The sequence below is a fragment of the Theobroma cacao genome, chromosome 9 (genome assembly GCF_000208745.1).
Source record: "Theobroma cacao cultivar B97-61/B2 chromosome 9, Criollo_cocoa_genome_V2, whole genome shotgun sequence".
Classification (NCBI taxonomy): Eukaryota; Viridiplantae; Streptophyta; class Magnoliopsida; order Malvales; family Malvaceae; genus Theobroma; species Theobroma cacao.
The window spans coordinates 33860307-33874615 of NC_030858.1; the positions used below are offsets into that span (position 1 = coordinate 33860307).

General features: G+C 34.4%; 3 protein-coding genes across 5 annotated transcripts in view; all 3 read right to left on the reverse strand.

Moving 5' to 3' along the window:
* Nucleotides 205-5651, reverse strand: LOC18590276 (OTU domain-containing protein 5). 3 transcript variants are annotated; one of them, XM_018128001.1, is made up of 9 exons: nt 5442-5651; nt 4010-5013; nt 3351-3512; nt 2051-2128; nt 1546-1624; nt 1309-1454; nt 1023-1088; nt 753-927; nt 205-654 (listed from the first exon to the last, which is right to left on the reverse strand). In XM_018128001.1, exons 2-9 carry the CDS (start codon nt 4697-4699, stop codon nt 437-439), a joined length of 1614 nt encoding a protein of 537 aa, XP_017983490.1. In that variant the 5' UTR covers nt 4700-5013; nt 5442-5651; the 3' UTR covers nt 205-436. The 3 variants fall into 3 exon arrangements, with proteins under 3 accessions (XP_017983490.1, XP_017983492.1, XP_017983491.1); XM_018128003.1 differs by having other exon boundaries at nt 4010-4891; nt 5442-5649; XM_018128002.1 differs by having other exon boundaries at nt 4010-4901; nt 5442-5638.
* LOC18590277 (casparian strip membrane protein 2) lies at nt 7136-8175 on the reverse strand. The gene is made up of 3 exons (XM_007015702.2): nt 7844-8175; nt 7631-7754; nt 7136-7527 (listed from the first exon to the last, which is right to left on the reverse strand). Exons 1-3 carry the CDS (start codon nt 8125-8127, stop codon nt 7312-7314), a joined length of 624 nt encoding a protein of 207 aa, XP_007015764.2. The 5' UTR covers nt 8128-8175; the 3' UTR covers nt 7136-7311.
* LOC18590278 (mitochondrial fission protein ELM1) overlaps nt 10141-14309 on the reverse strand; it is a 4519-nt gene continuing 350 nt past the window's right edge. The window contains exons 2-10 of the mRNA XM_007015703.2: nt 13779-14002; nt 13237-13333; nt 12576-12725; nt 12322-12448; nt 11429-11541; nt 11268-11331; nt 11095-11188; nt 10867-10975; nt 10141-10639 (exon numbers count right to left, since the gene is read on the reverse strand). Of these exons, the coding sequence (XP_007015765.1) occupies nt 10538-10639; nt 10867-10975; nt 11095-11188; nt 11268-11331; nt 11429-11541; nt 12322-12448; nt 12576-12725; nt 13237-13333; nt 13779-14002 (1080 nt within the window). The 3' untranslated portion in view covers nt 10141-10537. The remainder of the gene's footprint in view (nt 10640-10866; nt 10976-11094; nt 11189-11267; nt 11332-11428; nt 11542-12321; nt 12449-12575; nt 12726-13236; nt 13334-13778; nt 14003-14309) is intronic.

Here is a 14309-nt window from a genome sequence, read left to right on the forward strand (position 1 = left end):
TCAATAATCGAAATTTTTTTTATTATTTTACTCTTACGTGACATTCATATGATTAACGTAAAAGATAAAAAAATAAATAATATCATATGATCATCATTTAATCATTAATTATGTAAACTTATTTAAAAATATAAAACTTTAATTAAACAGAAGTTAACTGAGGAAAATGGAAATGCGGCAAATTAAATGATTCCACACATGATATTGACAATAATCTTTTCTAGCTAGCTATTTCATTTTATTAAATTGAATTTAGATCACACATCGTAGCGTCTGCCATGCTTTCGGCAACTAGGAATTGTTTTAATTAATTAATTTATTTATTTATTTTAATACCAAGGCTACAACGTTAGGAGTGGAGGGAGAAGCCAACATTATGGAGCTCTCCACAGCATGCCTGCTACTAATCTTTTGCACTAGTCTGAATTGTCGTGATTCATTCTGTTGCCTTGCCTTTGCGTCTGCTGCTACTGCCGGTTTCTAGGAGATAACAGACCATGGAATCTACATCATCTCCGAATATGCTATAAGCTTCAATTGCCTGCAGATAACTGAATCCCATTGACAACAATATTTGGATGCCACTGCTGAGAACAGTATCCCGCAAACCTTGCTCTTTCGAACCTTCCACTTTGGTCTCACTCCCTGATGGCCCTGTCAGCAATTAATACAGTTTACATTTTACAGCTTCATATTCACCACACACTATCAGAGAACACAACATCAGATTCAGAAATCTCTAGGATACTCACTGGCTCCAGATGACGATGGTTCAGCAGTGGAAGTAGATGATCCTTTTCGGCCCACTTGAGGCTTAAACTTGTCTTTGGCAAGGTACTCCGCTCTAGAAGCTTCCATAACCATTCTCTCAATTTCCTTCTCAGTAAGCTCGAGATCAGAGTAAAATCGCCCCTCAGCTAGGAGTGCCTGTCAGTATGCAGTATAAAAGAGAAAGAAGAGTTCTGTTAATAACATATTACCTTGGGCACACACAAATTTTTTCAAATTATCAAAATACTTGCATTATCAATCTGCTGGTCTTGTTGAGCTTTAATAGCAGCCTTCACTTGATCCTTGTCCACATTTGCCTGCAAAGCCCAACACAGTCAGCAACATACAATCCTGTTTGGTATTCTAACTTACTCAAACTCCATATTCAGGTTGAAAAGATCTTGCCATCGAAGCCTCACATACAAATCAAGTTTCATACCATGAGGTAGCCAAAAATAAAACATGTTCGAACCAGGGGACAAAGAAGCAAGTAAGAAGTAGAAAAATGAAAATATGGAGAAGGAAATGCAGACACACCCCTCGGAGACAGCTAAATCCAAGACCAGCACCAATTGTCAAACGACGTGGATCAACAAGAGAATTATAATGATTCCCATGATGGTAGCTCAGCCTTATGGGAGGAGTATCAGTATTATAGCTTCCATGAAATATGTTTATAGGTTCTGCATCAACTAAATTTGTCAGTAAAAGGGAAGAAGATTGTAGAAGACAAAGCTAAGTAAATGAGTATCAAAATCATCGATCAAGAATCACCTGTGCTGTAGGAATAGATATGGATAGGTCTATTATACATTTCTGATAAGGCTTGGATCTCCGCATTGTTCCCATAGACCTGTATCCGAGACCAAAAGAAACAGATGCTTTCAAACCATTTTAATAGACAATGTGCTTGTACAGGTAATAAGAAAAGAGAATAGACAACCAAATGGGTTTTAGTCAACAAAATGGTGGTGGTAGAATTAAGAAATTACTTGGGTGGAGAAGAATGCATCATCTAGGAGGTTAAATAACTTGGTTAATATTTTTGAACTGATTAAGTAGAGTGCTTGTAATCTTGGCTATGAATTTAAAAAGGTTTAAAGTACAAAGGAAAATAGAATAAATTGATCATCCTCATCAACATAACAAAGGATAAGCTATAACCCTGGAGTGGAATTGGAAAAGAAATAATGACATGCTCAGTGAGAAATGTGATGCCAAAGCAAGGTTCATGTAGGAGCATTAAGATAGTATAATCAATTACATTGACTCTGCATACCTGATCTCTTCTTTTCCTCTTACAGTAAGATGTAAAACCTTCTGTTATAAATTGAGAAAAGTGATCCCTCTCTTGCTCCTGGATGAACAGTTAAGGCTAAGCATCCATCATAAAAACATCCCAAATCATGTCATTCAAGCACCTCAAAACTAATGTGATTGAAGACCCCCAAAAATGATGCAAATAGAAAGTTAATGAAGAAATATAGGAATTACAAATCTATACTTTAACAAATTTAAAATGTTGCAGTGGTCAGAAACCATTCTATACCATTAAAAAAGTAACAACAAAACCAGAGCATGCATATGTTAAATCACATTCAAAAGTTTAATCTAACTTAGATTCATAACAGAAGACGAATACCACACACCATGCCAACTCAACAAAGAGCAATACCATCCCCAGATCCTAGTTATATTCAACAAAAAGTTACTACAGTTCAGGCAGGCAAAATTATATGCATTTGAGGAACATACTTACATGTTATAAAAGATTCAACCAAGAAGCTTAACAGTGACCTGAACGGCACTAACTAGAGCTGGCAAGAGGGTTTCCATCTCTCAAGTGCATGTCAATGAACACAGTTACTTTTGTTCATCCCTAAAACATATGCTTCTATCTTATTCGTAAGGCAAAGGGATATAAGGCAGATACAATGCTATATTACCAAACAAATATAAAAGGGTTTTACCATCACCTCCTAGATAGCCACACCGCCTCTAATTATATTCAGAGCTCTAAGCTAATTAAATTATACAACAAGTCTATAGTTATAACTAGATATTAGAATTTAAGGCCCAGTATTTTCATATTTTAAACAAATACTTGAGTAAAACTAAGACATTCTGCCTTCAGCTTTCTTCTTTAATTTTGGCATGCCAGATGAATAAAAGCTTCAGTACCTCCATATTCTTTCATGGATTTTCTACTCATCTCCCAGCATCTGAGAAATATATGAGACCAAGAAAAGATCTCCTTACCATGCAATTAACGAAACAACAATGTCACACAAGTAAATAAATCATTAAAAAACTCCAAGTCTCTAATCAAGCGTCAAAAGGGCTATGGTAGCTATAGTTGGACTATGTTCCCAAACAAAAAATAAAAAAAACAATCATTAAGTTTCATTTTCTCTTTTCTCTGAGTAATTCATGTTTTCCTGTTTCTAAGAAAATTTTCACCAAACTGTTTCAACAGTTCAAATACATCATGAGTGACCATCAAACACCTTAATAATGACAATAACCTTTTTATGGAGCATAAATATCAAAAACAAGATTATAGTATGAGATATTTGTACCATGTAATCAATGCACATTTGTCTAATCAAATCATAAGCTTCAGAATCCCCATATACTTGATCAGCAACAGCACGGAAGAGGCAATTCCCATCTTCTAACATCCGTTTGACTTCTAGACCTTTTGTTCGTCTAATATCAATTTCAAATTGGCGTTCCCTTTCCTGTACCAGATACAAGAAACCACTTTCAAAGTGAATCTGATGTTGAAAATGAAACCACCAAAGCTAAGCATTAATTTCAGGTCACACTTCTTCAAAAAGAACATTAAACTACAGAACATTCCATTCAAACCTAAGAAAAAATCATAAGTTACAAGGTCAATATAAACATCTTTGGATGCAATAGGATAATAGCATGCCTCATTCATAAAATAGATACATTCACCTACACCTATAATCGCAGATGGTAGTGGACTATTATATACAAAACTCAAGTAGGAGATGACCAAAGTCAATGAAGGTATTTATCCAAAAAACAAAATAGTCAATCAAGGTAGACTTGCCAAAAACAAGAAAAATGACATGGCACAATAGCGAAAAATGGTAGTTTTTCACACCAATCATGTAAAAATTTCTACACTAGCTGATTTTTCACCGTTAAAAGCAAATTACTAAACAAAACACAACAAGGATTTGATTATTTATAATAAAAAACTTACTACATCACTGCAGGAGGACACAAAGCACGGGTTCTGCTCATCAGCACTATTATAACCCTCACTCTCACCATGAGATCTGGGAGAAGAAGGCCGTGACCCAGATGGTGATGTCCTTGTTGGAACAATGGGCCAGGCAACAGCTCTTCTAGATGATCCAGAACGAGCAGGACTTGAACTTCCTGACAGAAATCTTCTTGAATTTAAATTTGCTGCTGAAGGTTTAGGTGGTGGAACAGGAGGTGGGGGCGGATGTTGACGTCCAGTGCCAATTGGTAAGAGATCACCACTTGAACCTTCACTTTCAACCACAACTTTTTCTGAAATCCTCAACCCACCCAAATCGTTCATCATTTCCCATGCACCTGTGGCATCAAGAGTATTCACTTTCTCAGCCTCAACGATTTCATTGCTTGAAGTTTCATTCCGATCATTATGCAAGTTCTCCAGCAAAACATCATCACTTTTCACAGCCTTATTTTCACTGCTCCCAGAAGACTCTAAAAGCTCATCTGTAGCAACTTGTTCCTGCACTTCCTCACTAACTTCGTCATCTTTGGCAGCTGAAGGAACTTGCTGAGTAGAAACATATGGCTCTGCCCGAGAAGAAGATGGCCCGGGCAAGGAAGAAGAGCGGCTTGGATTTGAAGAAGAGCTGGCAGTGGAACCCCGTTGAACCAAGATGCGAGTCATTTCTTTTGTTGAAAATTATTCTCAATGAGAAACTGTAGCCCTAATTCTTCCTTCCAAAACCCCCTAAACTTAGAGACCCAGAACCCTACTCATAAGTTTGTCACGTGTTCTTGCCTTGGGCGCGGTAATGCCAATCCCTTGGCTGAATGATTTCTTCCAGCCCAGCACGTTCACCTCCTCACGAAACAATCTCTGCATTCCCCTGACAATTCTCATGAGACCCAGACCTCGAACTTTAAACAATAAAACCCTCAAAGTATTCGTATTTTTATACCCCGAAAAATTCCCAAAAATTTCACCTTCACTAGCCCAAGCTGCAACCAACAACCATCCAAATTTCCAAGAAAAAAATCAACCAAAAAATGAAAACTTTATCTACCAAAAACCTTGTTTGGTTTCCAAGAAAAGGTAGGAAATTTCTAAAGATCATCTCATGAACCCAAAAACCTTCTATTACCAAATGATCAAAAGATTAAAAAAGGTTTACTAAAATGAGCCTAATTAAGGAAATTGACTTTCAGGAACAAAAATTATTCTCAACCATTAAATTACTTGAAAAATATTTTCTTCTATTTTATTTTCCTACCATTTCTTAGCAACCAACCAAGCCAGCAAAAGGGTAACTTAAAACAAATAAATAAACTCCAAAACATAAAAATGAACAAAATCAAGCAAATCCAAAAACCCCAAAAGAACCAATCCCTGACTAAAGATCAACAAAAACCCAGAAACCAAAACTCACCTTTAAGGAAGGAGAGATAGCTCTGGCAACCCAGTCGAGATCTGCAAAACAAAAAATAAAAACAAAAAAAAGGATGGATATTTATTTCTCTGTTAGGGTTTTTGAAGAAAGGCAAAGCCCAAAAAGAAGATAACTTGAAGGCAAAGGAGAGTATTTAGAGAGAGAAACAAAGGAAGAGAAATGTTTTTTTTCCTTCCTTTGTATGGAGAGAGAAGGTCTCTTTTTAAAGGGGAAAAAACAAGGAAGAAAGAAAAATGGGAGGCTGCTTTTTAACCAAGGGTGGGAATTCCACCGCGGGAGAGATTAATGACGTGGACGACGCCTGGCTCGTCCCCGAGAAGCGGACACTTGGCGATTTAGCCGAGTGTTGGGTCTGGAAGCACGTGTGTTGTCATTTAGCACGTGGGAGATTGTACAGCAGGGCGTTAAATTGAGGGAGTGACGTGTCGAAGAATGATTGAGCCGAAGGTTAGTACTTTGTTGTTATGTTCAGTTCCTTTGTCAGAAAGTTTCAGGACTGATTCCTTTCTTTACTTCTGTGAAAGTGAAACTCACCTGTTCTGTTTGTTTCTCGTTGTATAAAAAAGTATATATTTTAATTTCTTTCTTTAATTCAGTAGTGGTACAGCGTCTACGTGTACCGTTGGGATCATCACTTACTTGGAGTTTTTAAATTATATTATAAAGTTATTGCATAATTCATTATAATATTTTTTAAAAAATTAATAAATTTATTTGTAGAGCTGTGTAGAATAATAATTTTCTTTATTAGTCTTAAAAAATTAAATAAACTTAGGAGAAAATAGATAAATGAAAATGATATTATGTCAATAAATCATATCACCTCAATTAAATAATCTCATAGCTAATATATATATATATAAAGCACATACCACTTGATATGAAATTGGAAAAGGCCATTTACTAGGAACTTTTTCAAGCAAACTAATAGCTAGGATTTTCCTATAATTAACTCCTACTATGAGGTTTGGTTTTGCGGGAGTTATGCATGAGTAGTAGAACTGGCTTCCATTCAATTTAATTTTTTTTTTTCAAATTTGTTTTAAAGTTATTAAGTTAAATACATAAATTGGTGAAAAAAAGATTGGTTTGGAAAATTAGAACCAACATTTGGGTTTAGGAAACTCCCCGTAAAAGCATAGAATATAGTAGATGCTATACTTCATGCCAAAAATGCAAAACCTCAAAGTCGTTCAAGCATATAATTCCTTTTGCGTTTTAATGTTTACATTTTACGTTTGGGTTAGTGATCATTTGGATCCCTAGATCATCCATTTAATATTAGTATAATATTTAAAAAAGTTTCTTAACTGTTTAAAAAATTTTAAATAAATTTTTATTTTTTTATTTTTTATTATATTTTTATTTTAAATCAAATAAATTTTTATAATTAATAATTGACTAATTATAATTAATCAAAAAATCAATTATCAATTTATGCTCACGTTATGTTGATGTATAGTGTAAAAATATTATATATCACGTCAATATGTTACGTCAATATCTATTATAATATGTCAATGTATTATATTAATGATATATAACATAAAATGATTGTAAGAGAGCTCCCCACCATAACCATTGAAACATTAAATGCGGCTGTCAATTTTTACAGAGAGTTTTGTACAGCGAAAAGTGTAATGCAACATTACAATAAAATGAACATACATTAATTACACCAAAAGCCAATTATTCAATAGCTTCCACCCCTATGGTTTGACACCACAAACGACTCACAAGCCAATGGATACAGAAAAAGTATTTTTTTCAAACTTCAATAGTAAAGCAGTACAATATGCTACATGGGAAGAGTAATTAAGTACTTTAGTTTCTTTTGCTGTTTTGTTTCTCAGCTTCGTTTGAGAGCAAAAGCGGAGAGCACGATTATGACCATGAGGATGGCTCCTGCTATGAAGGAACCCACCACAGCTCCACTTACACTCCGGCAAAAGTCTCCAAACTGCTGGCAAATAGCAAGCCAATTTGTGTTGGGGTTTCCATAATGAGCCAAATACACAATAGAAGCAGAAGCTGAAGCTGAAGCTATAGTTAGACCCGCCATCACCTGCAACGATTAATCCAGGAATGTTTTTATATATTACAGTAACTGCTCTACATGCAAAAGCAAGAGATTTTGGAGATAAAAGATATAAATAGCTATAGTTTACTGTATCAAAGATGACAAGGAGGAGCCTTGGCGCTGTTGCATAAGGACGAATGATGCAGATAATGGAGAATGGCAAGGAGAGGAGAAGATACCCCGCAACTATTGCATTCGCTATCACGAAAAACCTGCATAAATTAATTAAGCAATACATCAGATAAAGTAATGTTCTTTGATTACTATATATATATATATATATATAGTACGACAANCGCACTGAAAAGCTGGAATATCGTTATATTGAGCCTGGAACTGTAAGAACTGTGTGAAAAAAGGGAGAGTCTCAGCGGTAGTCCCCATGGTGGCAGTGGCACCTAAGGCAGCTCCAATGGCACAGAGCCTTAACAGGAAGTCACAAATGGCAATGCCTTTTTTCAATCCTCCTTTTGGTTGTTCCACAGCTTTTGTTGAAGAGACTACCACAGGGGCTTTTCCTTTACCGTTGGCCTTTGTCCCCGGGGTAATGTTGATTGCTGTCTCTCCACTCCTGTCTGTCTCCATTAGGATAAGCTTGTAGAGATTACAGGTGAGGAATGAGAATCAGGGAGATGTTTCCTGGAAGACCAAAAAGGAAGATTGGATATGGATAGACCTAACAAGATACTGTGTTATATAGGAGATCAAAGTAAAGGACAAAAAAAATAATTGGTGGGTTAGATATCTTGGATTCATTAATTTGATTTCATTTTAAATGTACGATGGAGTTGTTGCCAGGTTTAACTTGCTCCACTTCCAATAAATTCATTCGAAAATGTTAAGGAAAACTTAGTCCAGTGGTATCACATTTTCATATTTGGTATAAAATATTATTACGAGAATGTTACCATTTTTGTCTTCTCACTTTAGCTCTAACTTATCATTTATACATATTTATAATTTCTTTTTCTTTTTCATTATTTACATTCATAATGATTAGCACTACCAGTTAAGAGGAAATTAATTGTAAAAAATTAAATAATATTACTATGTACTACTTCTATTACTAAAAGCATTTGCTATTCATTTAAAAAAAAAGGAAAAAAAAATCAGCCCAAGAAGTTCAATGACAAAAAAATCAGAAAGCTATTTGGAAAATGTTTTTTATTATTCTTGTAATAATTTTAGGCATTATTACAAAACAATATATAATTATTATATAGTTCTAGGTACCACCGGACCTAGAACTATAATCTTTCAAAAAAATTATATAGTTCTAGGTATCACTACAAAAAATAAAGTTTAACAACTTCACATATTTCAAAATTTGAATAATTAGTATTCAAATATAATCTAATTTTTGTTATGTTATTATTTATTATTTTAAGAGATAAAATTTGAAAATTTATAAATTTACATTAAAAAGAAAGAAAGTTAATTAAATTTGTATTTTTCATAAATTATAATTATATAAATTAACATTATATTTCTTATAAAGTGCTTCAAAACCAAATACTACAATATGATCTTTTTCAGAATTTTCTCATATATAATAAACATTGTAATATTATTTTCATGGTTATCACCTTCCTAGAATCACATTCACAATGAGGCACCAAACACCATATTCTAGTATCATTATTTTTGCCGAAGGATCTTAGCTGAGACATTAAGCATCAAATGTACCCAATCAGTTTTGAGGGAGTAGTTGTATGACCTAGTGATTCCAAGTGAATGTGTTCAAATGTATTTCATTCCTGAGATCATACATCTGAAAAGAATCACTATAAAACTTGCAGGACCCTCATTCAGTTCCTCAATCAACATGCACTAAGCTAGTCAATTATTATATCATTCCAGTGTTCTTTCCTGAAATCAAAGGTATACATGAGTAGTCGCTCTTAGTTGTCCAAATCAATCAGTATCTCCTGGCAGAATCTGAGTCACTGTCAAGATTGAAGGGAATATTGCATCCAATCCACCTTCTATATATTATTAATATCAGAAACTTTTAAATAAAAATTCAATATTTCAAAGTATTTTCTCTAGGTTTTTCTGCATTTACTCCATGATCCCATACTTTCACATTGACACTCGAATACTCGAAACCTATATTAGATCCTACACGAAAACCAACACAATTTCATCACAGGCGATATTAATGTTTCTCAGCAAATTTACAGAAGATTTCTTTACTTTCCAGCTCCTTGAATGAGAACAATTTAATGGTCCACTCAAGAGATTAATATGTGGAAACTACTGGGATTGTTCTTGAGCAAGCAAAGTCATAATGTAGTTCAAACACCTGCAGACCATTTATCTGGGCTACCCGGCGATTCGACAAAAATGATTTTGAAGTTATCCCATAATGGAACAGTATGAAGGAGTATGAATGTTGTCATGAAGCAGATCTATCAAATTCAACAACCAAAATATAAAGAAACAAACAAACAAAAATTATCAGATAAAAATGGTCCCAGCATTGCTTCATAGTTAACCTGTGATTGTATTCCCTGCCCGTGATAAAGGCACCCTTTCATTTGGCAAAGAAAAATGGAAAATGAGAGAAGGAAGAAGAAAAATGAATATAACTAGACGTTAGCATCACGTGTGGTCAAATTTCATTATATCAGATCTGTATTTCAGGTGTGTAAATCAAACTCAATAAAGTTTAATTTACAAAAAATATATATATATATATACTCGAGACAAAACATTTACCAAACCCAGCCTCTAAAAGGTATACAAGTACCGCTGTGAAAAAAGAAGCATGCCCCGCTCTTCATACTTTACAAGCCGCTCTAAATAGCTAAGGCTTTATTCCACGTGTCATATTTGAGAATCCCTGATGGGGAAAGAATGAATTTAAAGCTATGATGCTTAAAGCTGGTGTTTCCTTATGTGCTATTGAACAAACCCAATTTTTGAAGGCTGCAACTTTCAAAGAAGATGAAAATCAACAGTGTGTTTACAACAACAATTATCAACACCTTCATTATGGTCGAACTCTCCACCCACGCTCAGCAAGTGCTTCATGCACCCGATTTGCTGCTTCTGCTGTGTCATTGAGGGGAGGATAGCTCCAGCTTTCTGCAATCTAAAAGACGAACAAAGAAATTAATTCATATAATTAATCCCAAAGGAAATTCATTACTCCATCTATTCCAGTTATAATGGAGGGAACAGAAACTGAATTAGGAATTAGGTTCAGTTCAGCCTGGTGATCAGGTGTAAACATGATTCATCCAGTCTCATGAAACTGTGTCAAAAGCTAACAGGATGAAACAAAAGGAAATCAAAACGTGCCATTGTATATTTACTTACATCTTCAGAACCTGTAAATGGCCGAACCACTCCTCGTTCCCTCAAGGATTTATGGAAGTCCGATAATTTCCATTTACAACACTCAGCTCCCATAACATAGACAGGTTTCCTGCATGAAACCAATAGTGATTGATAACTTGGTATTTCACTGAATAGAATAAACATCCCAGAAAGTTCAATGTGTTCTAAAACATCAGTCAAGAATGATAAAGTTTTTCTTGGTCATACCCAGTACTGCAAGCCTCACTTATCAGACTGACTGAATCTGCTGTGATGACAAAAGCATCAGCCCAAGCTAAATGCCCCATGTGTGGATTTGGTTCTGAATGTCATCATATTAAGTACCCATTAGAGATGCCCTGTATTTTACTTTTAAATTAAATTGAACCAACTGAATATACCTTGACCATCCCAGATGTCAACTTTTGGATTATCTGCAAGTTCTTTGACAATTACTTTTGATACCTGACGGCAAAATTTGTGGGTTAAAACTACAAAATATTAGTCATCATAGAAGAAAAATAAGAAAGAAATTATGAGTGAAATTGTTATTTATTAAAACCTTTTCAGGTGTCCTACTGGAGAAAGATATTTGGACAGTCCCACAGCTTGTAAGTATACTGAGAAGTGAAGCAGTTAACTGCTTTGCAAGATCTGCACCATATCGACAGTGCCCTGCAAAGGCAGCAGATAAACATACACATATTACATTTAAGCAGAGAGCAAAAAGCAATAACAGATTGAAGAAAAAGAATCTTCATTCCAGTATATAACTACAAAATGCAGATAAAGAGGCCCTGCTCCAAGTCATTTCTTTTCCATAGTCAAAAATAGTACAACCTAAGGAGAGTTTACAAAGTATTGCAACCATATAAAACATTCAGAATCAGGGAGTTGCTTAAATATATATATATATATATATCAAGTTACAATGGTGTAAAATTAAAAGGTTCTACACACCTTTTATAACTTTTTGAAGGAATAACATTTTAAGAAGCCAACTGTTAGATTTAACAATGATATATTGTTCATCATGCACATAAATTTTAAAGTCAATCTAATATTTATATCACATTGATTGTGAATACCCTCTTTGACAATATACATTAAATGGCAGAAATTTTATATTGTCAAAAAATAGCTATGCATTTTTAATTAATTTGAAATTTTGTATGCATGATCTCTATATATAGAGCATGAAATCTAACAGTGGGATTAACAAAACTGAAATTAGTGGCATGCTCCAAGAATGATATTTATGTACTTGACTCATTAAGAGGTGTCTATATAATATGCATAAGATATGATCAGACAAACCCATTGTCCATATTTATAACATAAAAATGCAGAAGAGTAGCAACCTCCAACCATTGTGGCATGCAGACATCAATAATCAGAGCAAATTCCAGAGGGCTAAATAAAACATCAGAGTCTCAAAGCAAGATAAAAAATTACTTGTAGGCCAGCCAATGTTAACCACCAGTAAGGGCTTAGGCAGAGGTGCAAACTCATCATGCCATGCAGCAGCTGCACTACGGAGTGCAGCAGAATCAATTTGATGTAGAGCTCCCAAAGTGAGTACCTGATGTGAGAAAAAAGTTAAAAACATACCAACCTTTAGTAGTAGACAGAAACTAATAATTTAACCAAAGATGGGGTTCCTAATACCAAGCAAATAAAATTTTGTAATATAGACTCACAATACATACCACATGCCCATCAGGAGGTTCACAAGGGGTAATCCATCTGTGAAGAAACCGAGGAACCTGCTCTTGTGCTTGAGGGGTTAAAGGATAGAAGTCATGACGAGGGGTAATGACCAAATCAAACCTATTCAATTGTGACCTAGGATGTTGTATCTGCAATTTAAAGAAATTGCAAATAATGATGTTTAAATATTCAATTGAATAATGTTATCAAACTCTGGAAACACGCCAAAACAGTTAAATCACAATATGTAACAATTAACGAAAGATTTAACTGATGTTAGACTACAAGACTGAAAGCAACTAAGGATGGCACAAGCACAAAAGAGAGAGAGAAAGATAGGTAGTAGATACTGCATAGATACAAGATAGAACAAGATTTTTGCAAATAAAAATTTATGACTTTTTCAACACGGGGCAGAAGTTTCTTAAGTACTATTCTTTTGAATAATGCAATTTTCAATCTTAATTATTTCTAGTAGGCTCATTCTAAGCTCACAATTATCAACTTTCATGACAAATTGATTATATCACCGTAATGGAGGGGGTGGAAAAAAAATTTTCTTCTCTTTTTAGGGGCATATCCAAAAATCAAAAATAAAGCAACTGCTGATACGAAATACAGAATGTGTAAGTTGAAACAAATTTAAGGTCCAATACAAACCTGAATGACAAATACATTCTCAGAGGCTAAACGTTTTATAGAACTTGCAATAGAAATAGTGTCTCTGCCAGACGCAACAACCAACAAAGGACCATCCCTGAAAATTTATCAAATAATTTTCATAAGTACCCAAACAAAATAATCCAACAAAAGATGCCGGATTTTATACTTTAATTTGTTAAACATGCATTGAAATTATTAACAAAATGATAAAATACCACTATCTGTTACCATTAAGGTGTGAATTCAGGTCCCATGACATTCATCAAAAATATAAGAAAGTATACTAAATTTTAATGTGATCCCACGACTTTAAAGGGTGACTATGCTATCTAAAAACGGAAACAACTCTGCCAGATAGAAATTTTATGTTTCTATACCATTCGATTAAAGCTAGTTAGCCAATACTCTTGCACTATCCATATGAGGAAAAAACTAGGAAAAATCAAAACACAATAAATGCAGGCATATCTTTCATTAAAAACTACCAAGGCTTGATATATAGAAGAATTTTCAATAGCCAAATGTTGAAAAAGAAGTACTTTTCACAAGTTTCACGGGCCATGGTTACAATCTGCTTAACATCAGCTTCTAAAACAGATGCCAAGCCAACACTAACACCACCATTTTCTGAACGTAAAGGCACAAGTTTCTCTCCTCGGGAGTAAATTCGAATCAGCCGGATGAGGTAATCCAACTTTTTGTGAAGACTAACAGGGAGCCAATGAAGCCACTCATTTATTCCTCCTCTTGGCCTCGTAACTCGCTGCGTATCAGTATAACATAAAATTAAAATAAAAAATATTATAAACAACCGAAAATAATGGATTATCAATTAATCATATAGCAGTAATTTAGAGACTAGTTCTAAAATCAACATAAAAGCAAATATTTTTCCAGTAAATATTTGACAAATTTATAGTAATTAATAGCAAGAAAGTAACCCTCCAAATTTAAAGAGCAATGCTATAGCATTCACGTAAGACTAGCAGAATATAAAGTAAAACAAAAAATTGATTCTTTCTTTTTTTTTTTTGTGCGGGGGGGGGGGGGGGGGGGGGGCGGCCTTTGAA

What these genes read in the sequence shown, in the direction of transcription:
- LOC18590276 (XM_018128001.1), bottom strand. Translation starts at nt 4,699, where the DNA reads ATGACTCGCATCTTGGTTCAACGGGGTTCCACTGCCAGCTCTTCTTCA. An exon ending in TATCTATTCCTACAGCACAG is followed by an intron (nt 1,455 to 1,545) that starts GTGATTCTTGAT and finishes TAGTTGATGCAG; the next exon opens with AACCTATAAACATATTTCAT. An exon ending in GATTTAGCTGTCTCCGAGGG is followed by an intron (nt 1,089 to 1,308) that starts GTGTGTCTGCAT and finishes TGGGCTTTGCAG; the next exon opens with GCAAATGTGGACAAGGATCA.
- LOC18590277 (XM_007015702.2), bottom strand. Translation starts at nt 8,127, where the DNA reads ATGGAGACAGACAGGAGTGGAGAGACAGCAATCAACATTACCCCGGGG. An exon ending in TCCTTGTCATCTTTGATACA is followed by an intron (nt 7,528 to 7,630) that starts GTAAACTATAGC and finishes TAATCGTTGCAG; the next exon opens with GTGATGGCGGGTCTAACTAT.